General features: G+C 40.1%; 1 protein-coding gene and 1 pseudogene across 1 annotated transcript in view; one reads left to right on the forward strand and one right to left on the reverse strand.

The window, feature by feature from the left end:
• Positions 1-3,573: 3,573 nt before the first annotated feature.
• On the reverse strand, positions 3,574-18,010 carry LOC113190632 (lysocardiolipin acyltransferase 1-like; annotated as a pseudogene).
• Positions 17,660-20,672, forward strand: part of Znf24 (zinc finger protein 24) — a 56,208-nt gene continuing 53,195 nt past the window's right edge. Inside the window, exons 1-2 of the mRNA XM_026400001.2 lie at positions 17,660-17,807; positions 20,022-20,524. Of these exons, the coding sequence (XP_026255786.1) occupies positions 20,105-20,524 (420 nt within the window). The 5' untranslated portion in view covers positions 17,660-17,807; positions 20,022-20,104. The remainder of the gene's footprint in view (positions 17,808-20,021; positions 20,525-20,672) is intronic.

Genomic DNA, 20,672 nt, shown 5'->3' on the forward strand with positions numbered 1-20,672 from the left:
GGACTGAGTAATTTAATTCAACTCTTTCACTGCTGGAACCCTTAATAGAATAGAGATTCAAAAAGCAAAAAAAAATCAGTTATTTTTTTTAAAAAAAGAAGCTACATTTTCCTTTGCATGTTTGAGAAGCAAACTTTATGTATAACTTTAGGCTATAAAATTATAATTTATGTGTAACTTTAGTCCTAAAAGGACACTCTATCTGCTTCTGTTTGGGCCCCATTACTTATGCTTCTTGAAAGCATGAGTTGCCTCATTCACTGTTATTTCCCAAGCTTCTGGTTTAGAACATAACCCATAATAGACACTCAAATGCTTGTGGAATAAAAATATTTGAAAATCATATATCTGATAAGGATTAATATTCAGAATATATGAAGAACTCCTTCAACTCAACAATAAAACCGACAATTTTAAAAATGGGCAAAGGACATAAATAGATATTTCTCCAAAAATATATATACAAATGACTGATAAATGACCAGCACCAAATGAAAGATGCTCAACATCACTAATCTTTAAGGCAATGCAAATCAAAAACCACAATGAAGTACCATTTCACACTCAGAAGGAAGGCTATTGTCAAAAACAAAAGAAAATACATGTTGGCAAGGATATGGAGAAATTGAATTTGTAGTTCTTTTTTGATGGAAATTTAAAATGGAGCAGCCACTGTAGAAAACAGTTGGTAGTTCCTCAAAATGTTAAACATAATTAACACACGATTCAGCAATTCTACCCCTAGATATACCCAAAAGAATTGAAAGCAGAATCTTAAACAGATACTAATACACCAATGTTCATAACAGCAGTACTCACAATACCCTAAAGAAACAACCCAAATTCTCATCTATGGATAAAGAGAAAAACAAAATGTATTATATGTGTATAGTGGGATATTATTTAGCCTTTAAAAACAATGAAATTCTGAAAACATGTTACAATGAGGATGAACCTTGAAAACATGCTAAGTGAAATAAACTTGACAAGAAAAGACAAATATGTGATTTCTCTCATATGAAGCATCTAGAATAGACAAATTCATAGAGACCTAAAGTAGAATGGGGTCACGACAGGCTGGACAGAAGGGAGAATGGGAGTTATTTAATCGATATAGAGTTTCTGATTAGGGTGATGAAAAAGTTCTTGAAATATATAGTGGTGATGACTATATAACATTGTGAATGTAGTTAATACCACTGAATCATACACTTAAAAATTGTTAAAATGGGACTGGAAGTGTGGTTCAGTGATAAAATGCTTGTCTAGCATGCAGAAAGCTCTGGGCTCAATCCCTAGAACTGCCAAAAAAAGGGGGAAAGGGTTAAAATAATAAGTTTTTTATTTAAAAATTGTTATAGTACATTATAGTTACAAATACTATTGGGATTAATTTTGACCTAATTATACAAGCATGGAGTATAATTTATCCAATTTAGTCCCCAGTACTTGTGCTTTCTCTCCTCTTCGCCCTCCCTCATTCCCTTTCCTCCACTCTGCTGGTCTTTCTTCTATTTATTTACAGGTTTTTTTTTTAAAAAAATAGTACATTATAGATATACATAAAGGTGAAATTCACCATGGTATATTCATATTTGTGCATAGGATAGTCTGATCAGTTTCATTCCGCCATTCCTCCTTTTCCCATCCCTCCTACCTTCTCCTCAATCTCCTTTATCTACTTCATTGGTCTCTCTTCTATTTTTATGAAATTTCCCTCTTCTTTTGCCCCCTTATTTTGGTTCAGCTTCTGCATATGAGAGAAGACATTAGATCTTTGACATTCTGATTCTGGTTTATTTTACTTGGCATGATGCTCTCCAGTTCCATTCATTTAGCAGCAAATGCCATAGTTTCATTCTTCTTTATGACTGAGTAAAACTCCATTGTGTATATGTATCACATTTTTTAAAATCCATTCATCTGTTGACAGACGTCTGGGCTGCTTCCATAACTTGGTTATTGTGAATTACACTGCTATAAACATTGATGTGGCTGTATCCCTAGAATATGCTGATTTTAGATCTTTTGCATGTATACCAAGGAATGGGATAGCTGAGTCATATTGTGGTTCCATTCCTTGTTTTTTTGAGGAATCTCCATACTGCTTTCCAGAGTGGATGTACTAATTTGCAGACCCACCAAAAATGTATAAATTTACTTCCCCCCCATATCCTCACCAGTATTTATTACCGTGTGTGTGTGTGTGTGTGTGTGTGTGTGTGTGTGTGTGTATGTGTGTGGTAGTGGTGCCAAGAATTGAGCCCAGGGCCTGTGCATGCAAGGGAAGCACTCTATCAACTGAGCTATATCCCCAGCCCTATCATTTGTATTCTTGAGAACTTGTTTGGAGGTTCTAGCAGGGGACCCGCCCTCCTCTATTGGGGAAGTTCATCCTCTTCGATCAAGTGCACAGCTTTGGGAGGGATGCACATGGAGAGGTGAGGGACACAGCCTAACCAGCCAGATCAGCCCAATCAACCCTGGTGATCAATGGGGTGACAGATGTCACAGCCATATTGTCCTCACATCTTCATTTGTATTCTTGATAATTACCCTTCTGACTGGAGTAAGATGAAATTTCAATATAGTTTTGGTTTGCAATTTCCTGATTGCTAGAGATGTTCAAAGTTTTTTTCATATATTTGTTGGATACTTGTATTTATTCTTTTGAGTTAGGTTTTTGTGTGAATGTGTGTGTGTGTGCATGTATGTTAAGTTTTTTTAGTTCTTTGTATATTCTGGATACTAATCCCCTGACTGAAAAGTAGGTTTCCAAAGATTTTCTCCCATTCTGTAGGTTCTCTCCTCATGCTCTTAATTGTTTCATTTTCTGTACAGCATTTTAATTTGATGACCTCCTACTTATTAATTCTTGGTTTCACTTCTTGTGCTCTAGGAGTCTTGCTAAAGGAGTCAATTCCTGTGCCAATATGTTGGAGTATTGAGCCTACATTTTCTTCTAGCAATGGCAGAGTTTCTGGTCTGAATCCTATGGCTTGATCCACTTTGAGTTGATTTTTGTGCAAAGGGAGAGATAGGGGTCAGGTTTCATTTCTCTACACATAGATATTCAGTTTTCCTAGTACCATTTCTCCAAGGTTTGTTTTTGACACCTTGTCAAATATCGATGTGTATTTTTGTCTCTGTGTCTTCAATTCTATTCCACTGGTTTGCATGTCTGTTTTGGTGTCAATACCATGCTTTTTTTTTTTTTTTTTTTGTGTGTGTGTGTATGGTGCTGGGGATTGAACCCAGGGTCCTGTGCATGTAAGGCAAGCACTCTACCAACTGAGCTATATCCCCAGCACCCAATACCATGCTTTTTAGTATTACTATTATTATAGCTCTGATTGGTATAAGATTTGATATTGTGATGCCTGCAACATTACTCTTCTAGTTTAGGATTATTTGGCTATTCTGCATCTCTCATTCTTCCAAATGAATTTTAGGACTGTGTTTTTAGTTCTGTGAGGAATGCCATTGGTATTTTCATGGGAATTGCATTGAATATGTATAATGCTTTTAGTAATATGAATGAAGGTTCTTCTTGGACATACAACATATTTTATGTCAGTGGACATGAAAGTGGATTTTCTTGGGGAAGTTCCTATGGAGGAGGCATCTTTCTGTTTGAGGAGTGTTGTGATATGCTGCAGTGAGGTCAAGGATAGCATCAAGATTCTTTACCTTCTCTTGGACGGTCTGCTACAAAAGCAAAGCCTGTAGCTCTTGGCTGTGAGACATATTTATATTTCTGAAGTCCATTATTTTTAGCAAAATCATTACTCTGAGCTTTGCTCTTTTCTGTGAAATCAATCCCTTCTAGGAATATGAGGAACTGAAGTAGTTCATGGATAACACAAAAATAATCAAGCATATCTTCAAAATGGCTTTGTCATCCTTTCACTTGCTTTGACAAAGATACAGGCAGCAGTCTGCATGGCCCAACCAAATCCAGGAACATTTTTGAAATTAGCTTTAAGGCCAATTTTCTCCCAACTGAGGTAGCCATATCTCATCAGACAATTTCACAGGCACATCCAGTCCATTCTTGTCTGGTGGCTCATGATTGTAGGAGTTCTGTTTGGGATTGGGGTCTCTGTGATTGTGGCATGCTTGGTGACTAGGAAGTTTCTGTGAAAAGACACAGAATGCCTGTCTTCTAAGGAGTTTCTGGGCAAAGACATGGAATGCCTGGCTGCTGGGAAACTCCTGTGCAAAAAACAGGATGCCTGGCTGCTATGGCAATGTTCTTCACAAAGAAACTATTTGTTGGAGCCTTATCAGTTTTGACCTTCAGGCACACAGATCTTCAGAATATAGAATCTTGCAGGTATTCTGACAGTGAAATGTACAGGTCCCTCTGGTGAGCAAACTCCCAGGGGTGGGGAGGGGGGCTGTGTAACAGGCATTGTTTCCCACGCTTGGAATGCCTAGCAGTTTCTCCTTGAAGCTAGCAATATAACTATACAGGTGCAGTATCTAGTCACTATGGTAATGTCCTTAGAAAAAAGGGGGCTATCTTAATCAGCCCTGACTGAGTATCTAGCACCTGGGATTAAAGGAATACTAAATAATAATGTAGTCATGGTACTAACGAGTTATGTGATGTTTGAGATAAATAAACACAGCTGATTGGAGGGGCAGCCACTCTTTCTTTCCCTTTTCTGCCTCTGCACCTTATCTTTGTGTCTCCTTTTATTTTCCTTAGGTAATAACATTTCTTTCTCCGGGTACAAATGCATCACCTGTTTTAATCACTTTTTTTTTTAATTTTTTTTTATTGGTCGTTCATAACATTACATAGTTCTTAATACATCATATTACACGGTTTGATTCAAGTGGATTATGAACTCCCGCTTTTACCCCGTATACAGATTGCTGTATCACATCAGTTACCCTTCCATTGATTGACATATTGCCTTTCTAGTGTCTGATGTATTCTGCTGTCTGTCCTATTCTCTACTATCCCCCCTCCCCTCCCCTCCCCTCCCCTTTTCTCTCTCTACCCCTTCTACTGTAAATCATTTCTTCCATTTGTATTAACTTGTCTTACCCCTCCTTTCCTCTTATATGACATTTTGTATAACCCTGAGGATCGCCTTCCATTTCCATGCAATTTCCCTTCTCACTCCCTTTCCCTCCCACCTCTCATCCCTATTTAATGTAAATCTTCTTCTCAAGCTCTTCGTCCCTACCCTGTCCTTGTTTACTCCCCTTATATCAAAGGAGTCATTTGGTATTTGTTTTTTAAATATTGACTAGCTTCACTTAGCATAATCTGCTCTAATGCCATCCATTTCCCTCCAAATTCTATGATTTTGTCATTTTTTAATGCAGAATAATACTCCATAGCATATAAATGCCACATTTTTTTTTATCCATTCATCCATTGAAGGGCATCTAGGCTGGTTCCACAGTCTTGCTATCGTGAATTGAGCTGCTATGAACATCCATGTAGCAGTGTCCCTGTAGCATGCTCTTATTAGGGCTTTAGGGAATAGACCGAGAAGGGGAATAGCTGGGTCAAATGGTGGTTCCATTCCCAGCTTTCCGAGAAATCTCCATACTGCTTTCCAGATTGGCTGCACCAATTTGCAGTCCCACCAGCAATGAACAAGAGTGCCCTTTTCCCCGCATCCTCTCCAGCACTTATTGTTGTTTGACTTCCTAATGGATGGCAGTCTTACTGGAGTGAGATGGTATCTTAGGGTAGTTTTGATTTGCATTTCTCTGACTGCTAGCGATGGTGAGCATTTTTTCATGTACTTGTTGATTGATTGTATGTCCTCCTCTGAGAAGTGTCTGTTCAGGTCCTTGGCCCATATATTGATTGGGTTATTTGTTATCTTATTGTCTAATTTTTTTTGAGTTCTTTGTATATTCTGGTTATTAGGGCTCTATCTGAAGTGTGTGGAGTAAAGATTTGTTCCCAGGATGTAGGCTCCCTGTTTATCTCTCTTATTGTTTCTTTTGCTGAGAAAAAACTTTTTAGTTTGAGTAAGTCCCATTTGTTGATTCTATTTGTTAACTCTAGTGCTATGGGTGTCCTATTGAGGAATTTGGAGCCCGATCCCACAGCGTGTAGATCATAACCAACTTTTTCTTCTATCAGATGTCATGTCTCTGATTTAATATCAAGCTCCTTGATCCATTTTGAGTTAACTTTTGTGCACGGCGAGAGATATGGATTCAGATTCATTTTGGTGCAAATGGATTTCCAGTTTTCCCAGCACCATTTGTTGAAGATGCTATCCTTCCTCCATTGCATGCTTTTAGCCCCTTTATAAAAAATAAGATAGTTGTAGTTTTGTGGATTGGTTACTGTGTCCTCTATTCTGTACCATTGGTCCACCCTCCTGTTTTGGTACCAGTACCATGCTGTTTTTGTTGCTATTGCTCTGTAGTATAGTTTGAAGTCTGGTATCGCTATACCGCCTGATTCACACTTCCTGCTTAGTATTGTTTTTGCTATTCTGGGTCTTTTATTATTCCATATGAATTTCATGATTCTTTTATCTATTTCTACAAGATATGCTGTTGGGATTTTGATTGGCATTGCATTGAACTTATATAGGACTTTTGGTAATATCGCCATTTTGATGATGTTAGTTCTGCCTATCCATGAGCAGGGTATATTTTTCCATCTTCTAAGGTCTTCTTCTATGTCTTTCTTTAGGGTTCTGTAATTTTCATTGTATAAGTCTTTCACCTCTTTTGTTAGGTTGATTCCCAAGTATTTTATTTTTTGGGGGGATATTGTGAATGGAGTAGTTGTCCTCATTTCCGTTTCAGAGGATTTGTCGCTGATATACAGGAATGCCTTTGATTTATGTGTGTTGATCTTATATCCTGCCACTTTGCTGAATTCATTTATTAGCTCTAATAGCATCTTTGTAGACCCTTTTGGGTCTGCTAGGTGTAGAATCATATCATCTGCAAATAGTGATAATTTAAGTTCTTCTTTTCCTATTTTTATGCCTTTAATTTCTTTCGTCTGCCTAATTGCTCTGGCCAGTGTTTCGAGGACTATGTTGAACAGAAGTGGTGAGAGAGGGCATCCCTGTCTTGTACCAGATCTTAGAGGGAATGCCTTCAATTTCTCTCCATTCAGAATGATGCTGGCCTGTGGCTTATCATAGATTGCTTTTACAATGTTGAGGTATGATCCAGTTATCCCTAATTTTTCTAGAGTTTTGAACATAAAGGGATGCTGTACTTTGTCGAATGCTTTTTCTGCATCTATCGAGATGATCATATGGTTCTTATTTTTAAGTCTATTGATGTGGTGGATAACATTTATTGATTTCCGTATATTGAACCAACCTTGCATACCAGGGATGAATCCTACTTGATCATGGTGTATAATTTTTTTGATATGTATTTGAATCCGATTCGCCAGAATTTTATTGAGGATTTTTGCATCAAGCTTCATTGGAGATATTGGTCTGTAGTTTTCTTTCTTTGAGGTGTCTTTGTCTGGTTTCGGAATCAGGGTGATGTTGGCCTCGTAGAATGAATTTGGAAGTTCTCCCTCTTTTTCTATTTCCTGAAATAGCTTGAAAAGTATTGGTGTTAGTTCCTCTTTAAAGGTTTTGTAAAACTCTGCTGTATACCCGTCCGGTCCTGGGCTTTTCTTAGTTGGTAATCTTTTGATGGTTTCTTCTATTTCCTCTATTGTTATTGGTCTGTTTAGGTTGTCTATATCCTCCTGACTCAATCTGGGCAGATCATAAGACTTAAGGAATTTATCTATGCCTTCACTATCTTCTATTTTATTGGAGTATAAGGATTCAAAATAATTTCTGATTATCTTCTGTGCTGCGCCCCTCCCCTGACTCAGGCAATGGCAAGGCCCTACTGAGGTGGATGGTGCAAGGTGTCCATCCTCTGGAGGAGCGCAGTATGTTTCTGGGAATGGGCTGGTTTGCTTTTGTATTCCTTTAATAAGTATAGTCGTGACTTCTCATATGACCATTAAGTATGAAGGAAAAAACATGACTTTCCCAATTAATGCAACTACTTCTAAAGCATAGATCTGTTTGCTCTAAATGCAATGATTCATCTGTGGAGTGTAAATTGTTAATGTCTAATGAAAAACTCCCTGTATTCCTGTCAAGGAAGTTTTTGAGAAATTAAATTAAAATCTAGAGAAGAAAAATTAATGTTAAGAAGATAGATTAGTGCTTAGTACTGGGCAACTTGTTCTTGTTCCTGTGCACAATGGTTTGTGCTCTTACTTTTGTTTGATTAAAAGTAATAACAAATCAACCACTTGCCGTAACCATGGCACCGGTTCCAGTCAGTAAGTCAAGAAACAATAGTCAAGGTATAGGCCAATAGTTTGGGACATTTGTAACTATTATTAAAAGTTAACTAAGCAGAAACAGCTCAAAACAAAACGCGAACTGAAAGTACAAATGCTTGCTTATGCATAAGCCAAGATACATTCTTCTATTCTAATTGTAACTACGTAATATTTTGTTTCTTTGAATAATGATTACTGTTTTGTAACCACAAAGTACTGTAAGCCTGCCAAAATGAAAAGTATATATGATCAACTTCACAAGTAAAGATTGGGATCAACACCTTCACTTTGGTGTCTGTGTTGTTTCTCCACCCCCTCTTTCGCCGACTCCTCACCATCCGTTCGTCTCCTGAGACCCCCTGTTGGAGCTGGTCTCCGACACTTCTGTATTTCTGAAGAATCTGTTGTGATATTGCCTTTTTCATCCCGTATGCTAGTAATTTGGGTTCTCTCTCTTCTTCTCTTCGTTAGCATGGCTAAGGGTCTGTCAATTTTATTTATTTTTTCAAAGAACCAACTTTTAGTTTTGTCAATTTTTTCAATTGTTTCTTTTGTTTCAATTTCATTAATTTCAGCTCTGATTTTAATAATTTCTTGCCTTCTACTTCTTTTGCTGTTGTTTTGCTCTTCTTTTTCTAGGATTTTGAGATGAAGTATGAGATCATTTATTTGTTGGTTTTTTCTTTTTTTGAGGAATGAACTCCAAGCAATGAATTTTCCTCTTAGAACTGCTTTCAATGTGTCCCATAGGTTCCGATATGTTGTGTCTGTGTTTTCATTTAACTCTAGGAAGTTTTTAATTTCCTCCTTGATGTCTTCTAAAACCCATTGATCATTCAGCAACCTATTGTTCATTCTCCAATTGATGCTTGATTTTTCCTTCCTACTTTTATCATTGAATTTCAGTTTCATTCTATTGTGATCAGATAAGATGCATGGTGTTATCTCTACCCCTTTATATTGTCTAAGAGTTGCCCTGTGACATAATATATGGTCTATTTTTGAGAAGGTTCCATGTGCTGCTGAGAAAAAAGTGTAACTACTTGATGTTGGGTGGTATAGTCTATATATGTCAATTAAGTCTAGATTGTTAATTGTGTTATTGAGTTCTATAGTTTCCTTATTTAACTTTTGTTTGGAAGATCTGTCCAGTGGTGAGAGAGGTGTGTTGAAGTCTCCCATGATTATTGTATGGTGGTCTATTAGACTCTTAAACTTGAGAAGAGTTTGCTTGATGAACACAGCTGCGCCATTATTTGGGGCATATATATTTATGATTGTTATGTCTTGTTGGTGTATGGTTCCCTTGAGCAGTATGACGTGTCCTTCTTTATCCCTTTTGATTAACTTTGTTTTGAAATCTATTTTATTAGATATGAGTATGGCCACTCCTGCTTGTTTCCGCAGTCCATATGAGTGGTATGATTTTTCCCAACCTTTCACCTTCAGTCTATGAATATCTTTTCCTATCAGATGCGTCTCCTGTAGGCAGCATATTGTTGGGTCTTGTTTTGTGATCCATTCTGCTAGCCTGTGTCTCTTGATTGGTGAGTTTAAGCCATTAACATTTAGGGTTATTATTGAGATATGGTTTGTTCTTCTAGCCATATTTATTTATTGATGTTACTAAACCTAATTTGTTATCCTCTTTGACTACTTTCCCCCCTTTACTGTCCTACCTCCCATTGTTGGTTTTCAATGTTATTTTCCATTTCCTCTTCCTGTAATGTTTTGCCAAGGATTTTTTGAAGAGATGGTTTTCTAGCTGCGAATTCTTTTAACTTTTGTTTATCTTGGAAGGTTTTAATTTCATCTTCTATCCTGAAGCTTAATTTCGCCGGATACACGATTCTTGGTTGGAACCCATTTTCTTTCAGTGTTTGAAATATGTTATTCCAGGATCTTCTAGCTTTCAGAGTCTGTGTCAAGAGATCAGCTGTTATCCTGATTGGTTTACCCCTAAATGTAATCTGCTTTCTTTCTCTTGCAGCTTTTAAAATTCTCTCCTTATTCTGTATGTTGGACATCTTCATTATAATGTGTCTAGGTGTGGATCTCTTATGATTTTGCATATTCGGCGTCCTGTAGGCTTCTAGGATTTGGGATTCTGTCTCATTCTTCAAGTCTGGGAAGTTTTCTCGTATTATTTCACTGAATAGACTGTTTATTCCTTTGGTTTGGAGCTCTGTGCCTTCTTGTATCCCAATGACTCTTAAATTTGGTCTTTTGATATTGTCCCATATTTCTTGGATGTTCTGCTCATGGTTTCTTAGCAGACTTGCTGAGTTGTCTATGTTCTTTTCCAGTTGAAATACTTTGTTTTCATTGTCTGACGTTCTCTCTTCTAAGTGATCTACTCTGCTGGTAGTATTCTCAATTGAGTTTTTAAGTTGGTTTATTGTTTCCTGCATTTCTAGGATTTCTATTTGTTTGTTTTTTATTACCTCTATCTCCCTGTGAAATTGATCTTTTACTTCCTGGATTTGTTTGTCAATGTGATCTTTCACTGTCTGATTTTGCTGTCTCATGTCTTCCTTGAGACTCCAGATAATCTGAAGCATGTATATCCTGAACTCTTTATCTGACATTCCATCAGTTGCAGCTATTACCTCTTCTAATGTTGAGTTGACCTGCATTGCTTGTAGTCCTTTCTTTCCTTGTCTTTTCATACTGCTCGCGTTTCTTTCTGCTTGGTGCAACTGTTGTGTTTTTGAAATTTACCCCCTGGCCTGTCTTTCCAGTGGGCCGCAGGTATCTTTGCTCCCCCCGCTCCGGCACCTTGCCGCTCCCCAGTGCACGCCACAGACTCCAGCCGCAGGGCAATTGCCTATCAGGCTATGCGCCCCTCCGTGCAGAGAAAAGGAGCTCCGGCAGTAGAACTTTGCACGATGGAAATCTGTCTGGAGCCCCTCGATTTCGCTGGAAATTGGCGGCGGCCGACTACGGGTTCGGGAGGGGCGGCCCAAGCCGCTCAGGGTGACTGCCGCTTGCAAAAGCGGTTGCTGGCTCCGGGACTTGATTTCTGCACCCGCCGCGGTGCTACCTCTGGAGCCGGGTAGCTGCGGCCGCGTGGTTAGGGACCGGGCGGGAGAAGCAGCTGCTCCCAGAGCGAGCGCTATGCCTTCCGGGGGAGCCCGGATGGCGGAGGCCGACTGCGGGTTCGGGCGGGGCAGCCCAAGCCGCTCAGGGTGACCGCCGCTTGCAAAAGCGATTGCTGGCTCCGGGACTTGACTTCTGCACCCGCCGCGGTGCCACCTGTGGAGTCGGTTAGCTGTGGCCGCGTGTTTAGGAACTGGACAGGTGGGGTGGCTGCTCGCAAAGCGAGAGCTAGGCCTCCCGGGGGAGCCCCTTGCCGGAGTGGCTAATGTCTGCGGACTAGACCTCTGTGCCCGAGTGGCCGCCCAAGATCCACTTCTCTGGGACAAACTGTTACTTCCAATAAACCTACCAGATCACGGCTGCTCTCCTCTAAAGGGAATTATGCTAGGAGTTCCTCCGTATGTAGGCTGCAGCTGTCCAGGTGGGTCTTTCTTATCCCATTAAAGTGGAGACGTTGGAATTGCTGCTTCCTCGCCGGCCGCCATGTTGGATCCTCCTGTTTTAATCACTTTTTAAAACAAACATGGTCCCCAACAATGCCTCAAGCTTTTATTTTTTTAAATTTTTTGATACTGAGGACTTAACCCAGGAACGCTTAACCACTGAGCCACATCCCCAGCCCTTTTTTATATTTTATTTAGAGACAAGGTCTCAATGAGTCGCTTAGGGGCTCACAAAGTGCTGAGGCCAGCTTTTGAACTTTGATCCTTCTGCCCCAGACTCCTGAGCTGCTGGGATTCCAGGTGTGGGCCACCTTGCCTAGCTAGGAACCTGCTTTTAGGAAATTTGTTTAGTAAATAGAAATCACTTTGTTAATGCTCGTGGGTAAGAAGCATCACATCTTATTTTTTCCTGATATATATATCACCTCGTCCTTTTATTGCCAGCTTAGATTCTAGGAGTCCCAACTCAGTCTTTTAGAGAATTTTTTTCTTCTTTTTGATAAGAATCCACAGCTTCACGATCTCTTGACAAGAGGCTAGGGACACAAGGCCCCAGGTTTGATCCCCAGTGACCAGTTGGCTAGTGCTTACCCCACCACAACTTGCTTTGAATAAAGATACAGGCAGCAACCTGCATGGCCCAACCAAATCCAGGAACATGGATGAGTTCGGGGGAGAGGGTACTGGGGGGTGGAGTATCAGACCTTGGGGCAGAATATACCACTTATTCATTGCCAGTGTTTATAGTGACTTTATTCATAATTGCAAAAATCCAGAAATGACCTAAAAGTCCTTCTGGGGTTGAATGGATAAGCAACTCGGTACATATAAGTAGATAGTAATCAGCAATAAAATATTGATTCATACAATAAAGATAATTCTCAAAAGCACTGTGCTGAATAAAAGAAACTAGTCTTAAGAGATTTCATACTTTATGATTCCATTTCTATTACATCTGGACAAGTCAAAACTATTGTGATAGATAGCAAATCAATGGCTGGCATGGGTTAGGGACATAGGAAAGGTGTGAATACCCTAAACAGATATTCTTTCTAGAGTTTTATAGAGATGGAACTATTTTGTATCATTTATAATTTCATAACTCTATGAATGTCTTAAAACTCATAGAACTAGATGCCAAACACACACTCACACATATACACACACACACACACACACACACCCCAAATTTACTGTATGTTATCTTTTTAAAAGAGCAAAATTCCACAAAGAAAACAAACAAAGCTAAAAGTTAATTCTATAAAGACCGATAAAGTTCATAAATCTTAAGCAAAGCTGATCAAGAAAGGGAAACCAGAAACTACAGATTGCCAATTTCAGGAACAAATGAGGAGGCACACTATTGGTCTTACAGACATTAAAAGGATGTTAAGGAAATATGAACAACTTTATACCAACAACTTTGACAGCTTAAATGAATTGGATAACTTTTTAGGAAGAAGAGAACTACTTCCTCATACATTTCATTGACTAGAACTAAATAATATGGCTGTTCTTAGCTGCCAGGAAGGCAAAGTGGAAAAGCAAAAGGAAAAAGGATGGTTACGAATATCTTAGCTTAATCACAGTTGTTGCCTATGGCTGGGCATATTATTGCCTGCCTGCATAAATCCAAAATATCAGGATGTCCTAGAAGTAAGGAGGTGGGCTTTATGTGGGAAGCTAATGTCTGCCAGTGTTGGGTTTTCAAATCACTTGTAATCCAAAGATTCCTGGCATCACTGCACTTATTGGCTCAAATGGAAGACTGTTATGGAAACTGCACTCAGCAAAAGACCAAGCACAACTAGGAGGGTTGGAGAACCCAGGCTTATTTATGTCCCATTGGACCCAGATGAGCTAGTGCTGTGAAGTTCTGGGCCTTGAGCTAGGTCACATGGGCTCTTTATAGGAAATTCGGCATCATTCCTTAACCATTACAACAATGGTAGGTTATAATTCTTGACTTTCATGATGAAGGATCTTATGCAGAAATTTTACGATAAGTAGTTCACAGGTGCAGGACAGAGACAGTAAAACATTTGTGTTATCATGAAGTGTCCTTTTCCACAGGTCACAATAACTAAAGATGACTTGAGTTTATCTCCCTAAGATAGATATAGATATAGAATATAGATATTTTAAAAGAGGACCCTATTTTTCCAGGGTATTCTCTTTTTTAAAATATTTATTTTTTAGGTAGATGGACACAACACAATGCCTTTATTTTTTTTATGTGGTGCTGAGGATCAAACCCGGATCCCGCCCATGCTAGGGGAGTACTCCACCACTGAGCCACAATTCCAGCTCAAGAGCTATAATTCTAAAAACTAAAGTTACAGTTTAGACAGCAGTTAACTGTCATGGTGACTTAAAATTTATAAATTTATACTATTATAAATTAATTTATAATAGTAATTAATTGATGTAGCTACACTCCTAAAAGGTTTACAAAGCTTAAGAAGAAACTTCACAGGTATCCATTGTCTCTGGTCTTGAAGCTTGTCACAGGGATGTTTACATATCAAGAGAGAGTCCTCAGGCTTCCTACCTATAGCTATTTACAACCCAATAGATAGGGACCCAAGGTTAATTAGGTTCCCTGCAGAGAAGCTGCTTTAGGGTTGGGGGAGAAATTAACCCTTTCCCCCAGGCACTGGTTCTTTATTATAATGTCCATATAATTCCATTTATAATCAGGTTTGGTTTTTCCACCACAAGAGTACTTAAAATGCCCAGCTGAAAGATTGAGAGTTCCAAATTAATTTTTAGAGAAAAGCCAAGGAAAGATTGTTTTGGGTAGAATCTGATAACACCAAACCAGAAGGTCTGTGCTTTCCTAACAATGGGAAAACTTTTCTTGTTTCCCCTCCACTATCTCGGGGTGTCTGCCTTTTCTGGGCATAATAACTCATATGAAAGCACCCCTGGTGGTAATCTGTTCTTCTCTATTGTCACACTTCTACACTGCCTTGTAGATTATTTGTTTTCTTATCTATCTCCTGAACAAGATGGTCATGTTCAAAGAAAGAATCATAACTCATTTTCTTTATTTCTAACTCTCTGGCAACCAGGTAGTATCTAACTTTTTTGTTTGTTTGATTTATCATTAATGAATGAATGAGATGTTTGGTATCAAGACCTGGCAAGGTTAAAAGATTTAGTGGTAAAGAAATGAGCATTTTTAGACTTAGATTATTATATAGACAATGGAAGCAAAAGTAGTCAAAGGTGCCAGTCCTCCCTGAGCTTCTGTCTCATGAACTCAAATGATGACAGCAAAATAAAGGGGGCAAAATGAGTTATGGAAACTTTGTTGCTGAAAGGCAAAAGCTGTTGCAGCTAAACATTTAATAGCCTACCACTGTACTGTTAGGGGGTGAGACAGAAGACTCTCTAGAACCCAGGAAGCATAAGAAATGGCCTCCTAACAGTCTCCTTGAAAGACAGGGAGCTGGGAGGGAAATGGCCTTGTAGTAGCTTCTCACAAGCCTCCCAGGCTCTCATGACCACAGGGTGCTTTGCCAAGACTCAGATTAGCTGTGGTTCAAGCCTTGCCTTGGTGGCCTGTGTGGATTTGTCAGCACTGGTATCGAGCTGTTCCCTATGCTCAGGCTGCCAAGAGGAACACAATGCTCTATCTTGACTAGAGCTATAAGATGTTAACAAGGGCCACCATTCAGGAAACAGTTGACACAATGGAGCTCAGAAGGATGGTATTTCAAAGTGGGTGTTGTTGGTCCCCATCCTCAAAAGAGTAACTTAGTGAAGAAAGCGTCATTCTGGTTTCAATTTACTATTTTAGAAAGAACTAGGAAAGGCTTTTGTAAAATTTTGCAATACTTTTAGCTTCTGCAAACATTTTTATTTGATATTTATACTTTTGCTTTCCAATGTTAATCATATGTAAAAACAAAGTAAAACAAAACAGAATAAAAATATCTTGCATAGTCACAAAAGAGGGAAAGGTTGGAAAGTGCAGCCAAGCTGGATGGAGACAGTAGCCAAGAAGGAGAGTTAAAAAGCTGGATTTCTGCAGCCTCCTACAAGACAGTTAGCAGGGGTTATGGGAAGATGAGCTGTGGTCAGAGTGAATAGTAGTGCTATGCCATTGGCTGCTCACTCACTTACCCTTTTATTTGTAAATCTGAGAGAGGCTAAGGGCACTTTTCAGAGGGAAAAAAAGAAGAAGAAAAAAAAAAAGAATTCTGAGATTTTTGGAATGTTTCTGGAAGGCTGGACCTAGGCTTCTAACAAAAGATCTTAAACAGCAGGGCTCTCTTGTGTGGTTTCTGATGCCTGACATCAAAGGCAGCAATCTGACCAGCCCACAATTCATTCATTTATTCAACAAAAGTTTACCGAGTTCTGTATGTACCAGGCAGTCAGCATCCTGGGACTGGGTGGGGATACTGTGGTAAACAAGGCAGTAGAAGTTCCTGTCTCTACCCAGGACTTACAGGCAAAAACAAAACAGGTAAATAAATAAATGAGATTACCTCTAAATAGTGCTATGAAGGATGTGGAGGCTTCCAGGAGGAAAGGCTGGCAGTGAGGCTGAAGCTCCTAGGCTACATTGAGCAGAAAAGCTTTGGTCAGAGAGGTAACAAACTACAGAAGATCTTGCAGGTCAATGTTAGGAGTTTTTATGTTATACTTAAGGTAGCTAAGATCCATTGGAGGACTTTAAAGGGGAATGAAGTGTTCTGACTTATGTTTTTAAATGATTATGTCTACAACTGTTTTTTGGCACAAAATATCCAGGCTGAAGTCAGATGCTCACGCATTCTGCAAATTCACTGCGACCTTAAACTGGAGTTTTGAGATGAGACTATGTTTCCCACTTGGCCAATTTCCTCTGGGTTCTTGTCTCCTAAATTTTGAAGAATAAAGTCCACAATCCTGGAAGGGAAGAGTAAATGGAGCAGGATTTAGTTAAACAAGAAGAGAGAGAACTCCTGCCACATGGGAGGTGGCCTGATAGCAGAAAAACCCATTTTGGTGTGTCAGCTTAGGAGTTTATATATAGTTCTGGCTAGAGCATGCAGCAAAAAATATGTTAAACAGGCATTGAAAAGTATTATGGCTATTGTCTTCCTTTCCATGCGGATTCACTCCCACATTCCTTCCTGGAATTTCCATCTGGGTTCCACCCCTGTCCCCCACCTTCCCAAGGAAGTAATTGGCTGGAGGTATTCCCATAGGTGAGCCTCAAGTCTGTTATATTTGAAATAGGCTGTGGTGGTGCTCAATATGTCTACTGAATAAGACCGACCATTGATATTCTTATTCAATATCATTGCTAAAACTCAACCTGCCTCATTTTGCTTCTGATATACATACATAAATTGGTCATAATAAAACTCTGTGACATAGCTGGTGTGAGCCAAAGGTTTGGGCCATGTCTTGGTTTCAAATCTTGATTTCCACGTAAGAGTTAGGAGCTCTTGGCAAATTATTTGTGCCTCACTTAGCCTGAAATGGGCATAATAAAATTTCCTACATCATAGAAGTTTTGAGAAAAAACAAAACAGTGCATGTATAGCACAGGGACAGTAGCCAGCATCATGTCGTAAGCTTTCATAAATACTGACTTTTATTCTTCCAGGGGATTACTCACATGATATAATGCATGAAAGGGTTTGTGAAACTGAAAAGACTATCTTAACGGCAGCATTCCCCCTTTTCCTTTTTTTTAAAAAACGGAACAGAATGCTGGGCTATTGGAGCAGAGGCGCCGGGCCAAGCGCAGCCTCAATGCGGTCATTGTCGTTAGGCCGCCCTTCCCCCACCTGGAGTGCATCTCCATGGCAACGCGGGGCTTTGCCTCTCTCCGCCTCCTCGGGCCTGCAGACCGGAAGGAGTCCGCTCCGGGGGCTTCTGGGAAACGGCTTGTAAGCGGCGTTTCTGCGTCTGCCTTGGACAGCGAAGCTGCTGCGGTTCCTGAGCCAGAGGTTTGCGCAAGTTGAGGGAAGGGTATGAGGAGGAGGGGGACGCCGGGCTACGGTCTGCGGACCTTTTAGCAGAAACCGGCGAGGAAGCTGGCGGGAACCTTTCTCAGCTTCCCAAGAGGCGCGGAGAAAGGGCCATGGTCTCCGCGCCTAGCAGTTGAGGGGCGGGAAGGGGTCAGCGGGAGGCCCGCCCGAGCCTTAGGCATTCGCCGGGAGTTCTACGTTGCTTCTGCCCTCCGAAACCCTCGTTTTCCCCCTCCCCCACCTGCCGGTTTTGTTCTATTTCGAGGCCCTGGCGTCTCGCAGAGGCTTCTGGGAGTTATCTCGGCGGAGGTGGAGACTGGGCGGGCCTTGCGCGGGGGCTGCCGGGACTGGTAGTTCCGCTCGCCGCGGGCGGAAATGCCGTGAATTCGAGGTGGTGGTGACTTGTTGGCCTCTGGTAGTCTGTGGTCGAGGCTCGGAGTGCTGGGAGGAGGGGCTGGAGGACTTCGGGACGAAGTTGGTATACACAGCGAGTCTCTGCAGGATTGAGGGAAGATCACCTGGGATCAGTCACCCGTCCAAACACTGGGGACTCGAGGCCTGCCTCCCAGCTCTCCGCGTGCCCCAGGAGCCGAGTGCTGTGTAGCATAAAAGGAAAATAAATTTCTCTTATATAGAAATGCTTGAGCCATTGGTAAGGTCGGATCCTGGGATAGGGATGAGTAAATCTTTTGGCTAGACTGCTGGTAAGACCACCACATCCAGAGTATTTAAACCCGTATGTATTACCTGCTGGATAAAGCATTTTCGGATTCTTACTCTTCGTCTTGATCAGTTACAAAGTTGTTTTTGTAAGTTACAGCTTTTATATTCTGGAGCTTGAATACATGTAGTAACTCTATGGCTCATTCTCAATTCGTGGCCTCCGCATGACTATGCAAATACTAAGTAAGGGATCAGAAAGTAGCACAAAGATTCCCTGAAGTTAGAAGCTGGGAAAACTGAGTCATCCAATATAAGAGACTCTGAACTACTGCAAGAAGTTAAAGTGGTTCTGAGAATGTCTTTTCTTTGTTGTTTTCTTTTTGTTATTATTATTTTTTGGTACTGGGAATTGAACCCAGGTCCGCTTAACCACTGAGCCACATGCCCAGCCTTTTTTAATATTTTTATTTAGAGATAGGGTCTCACTGAGTTGCTTAGGGACGCATTGAGCTCACAGCCTCCTGAGCTGCTGGGATTTCAGGCTTGCCCCACCATGCCCAGCTTTTGAGAATGCCTTTTCTTAACAGAATTTGCTGTTTAATGCCTGTCATTATAAATTTAAATGTATTTATGGTATGGTGAATGAATAATATTTGCATGTTACTATGCAAAATAGCATTTTTTCCAGTTTATGTGATCTGTTACTGAGCAAGTAACATTTTTTCACCCTATATTTTAATTCCACAGAGTTCTTAAATGTCTTTTAAAAGTAGATTAAAAAGCAGTATGGGTGTGCATGTAACTCAGCTCAGTGGTTAAGCACATTTGAGAGCATCTTGACCATGGCACCACACAAAATAAAATAAAATTAAAAAAGCAGTTACTTTTGAGTTGACTCAAGTAAGTCAGGGAACACCAGCCCTAAATTGTACATAATGTGTTCCAAGATCAAGCACATTTAGAAGACCCTGACATAGACCAGTTCTTGCTTGGATTCGTTTGATTGTTTAAATAGGGTTTGTCAACTTTGTAGGTCATAGTCTGGCAAGGTTTTTCTGTAAAGGACCAGATAATAAAAATTAAGGTTTTTAGGTCATATCGTCTGTGTTGAAACTACTTAATTCTGCCATTGTAGTATGAACCATGAACAAATAAAACAATTTATGGATATAGACATTTTAAATTTACATTTTCACATCATGCAATATTTTTTTCAACCACCAAAAAATTTCAGACTTTTCTGATGTGTTATGAAAACAGGCATCAAGCTAGATTTGGTTTCGATCTGTAGTTTTGCTGACTCTGGTATACGCTTTTTATTGCTCTTGTTGATGATGAACCTTTATTTATTTTTATGTGGTGCTGAGAATTGAACCCAGTGCCTCACCACTGAGCCACAACCCCAGGCCTGGTGTAGGCTTTTGATTGGAATTTTTAATCCAGTAAAAGAACAAATATTTTTTCTTTATCAGTATAAATCCAAATTCTTAGTATATTTGGTCACATGTGTTTTTCTTTCTTGTGCCTCAGGAGTACCTGTGAAGAAAACAGAACATTTTTTTGAGGATTTTATCCTGCCTATATTGTCTTTTCTTGAAGTATTACAAATCAGGATGTCTGCACAGTCAGTGGAAGAAGATTCAATACTTATCATCCCAACTCCAGATGAAGAGGAAAAAATTCTCAGAGTGAAGTTGGAAGAGGATCCTGATGGTGAAGAGGGATCAAGTATCACCTGGAATCATCTCCCTGATCCAGAGGTTTTCCGACAGCGATTCAGGCAATTTGGATACCAGGATTCACCAGGGCCCCGTGAAGCAGTGAGCCAGCTCCGAGAACTTTGCCGTCTGTGGCTCAGGCCAGAGACGCACACAAAAGAACAGATCTTGGAACTAGTGGTGCTGGAGCAGTTTGTTGCTATCCTGCCCAAAGAGCTACAGACTTGGGTTCGAGAGCATCATCCAGAGAATGGAGAAGAGGCAGTGACCGTGCTGGAGGATTTGGAGAGTGAACTAGATGATCCTGGACAGCCGGTGAGCCTGCTTGCATCACTTTTCCTGGGGTCAGAAGCACTGATATAGCAGTTGGTCAATTGCTGAGTTAATTTCACTTGATTGAATTAAAATTATTTCTATGCCTTCTTCCATATTTCCTTACCACTCTCTTTCTGTGTCTTTCGGC

This window comes from Urocitellus parryii, chromosome 13 (genome assembly GCF_045843805.1).
Source record: "Urocitellus parryii isolate mUroPar1 chromosome 13, mUroPar1.hap1, whole genome shotgun sequence".
Taxonomy (NCBI): Eukaryota; Metazoa; Chordata; class Mammalia; order Rodentia; family Sciuridae; genus Urocitellus; species Urocitellus parryii.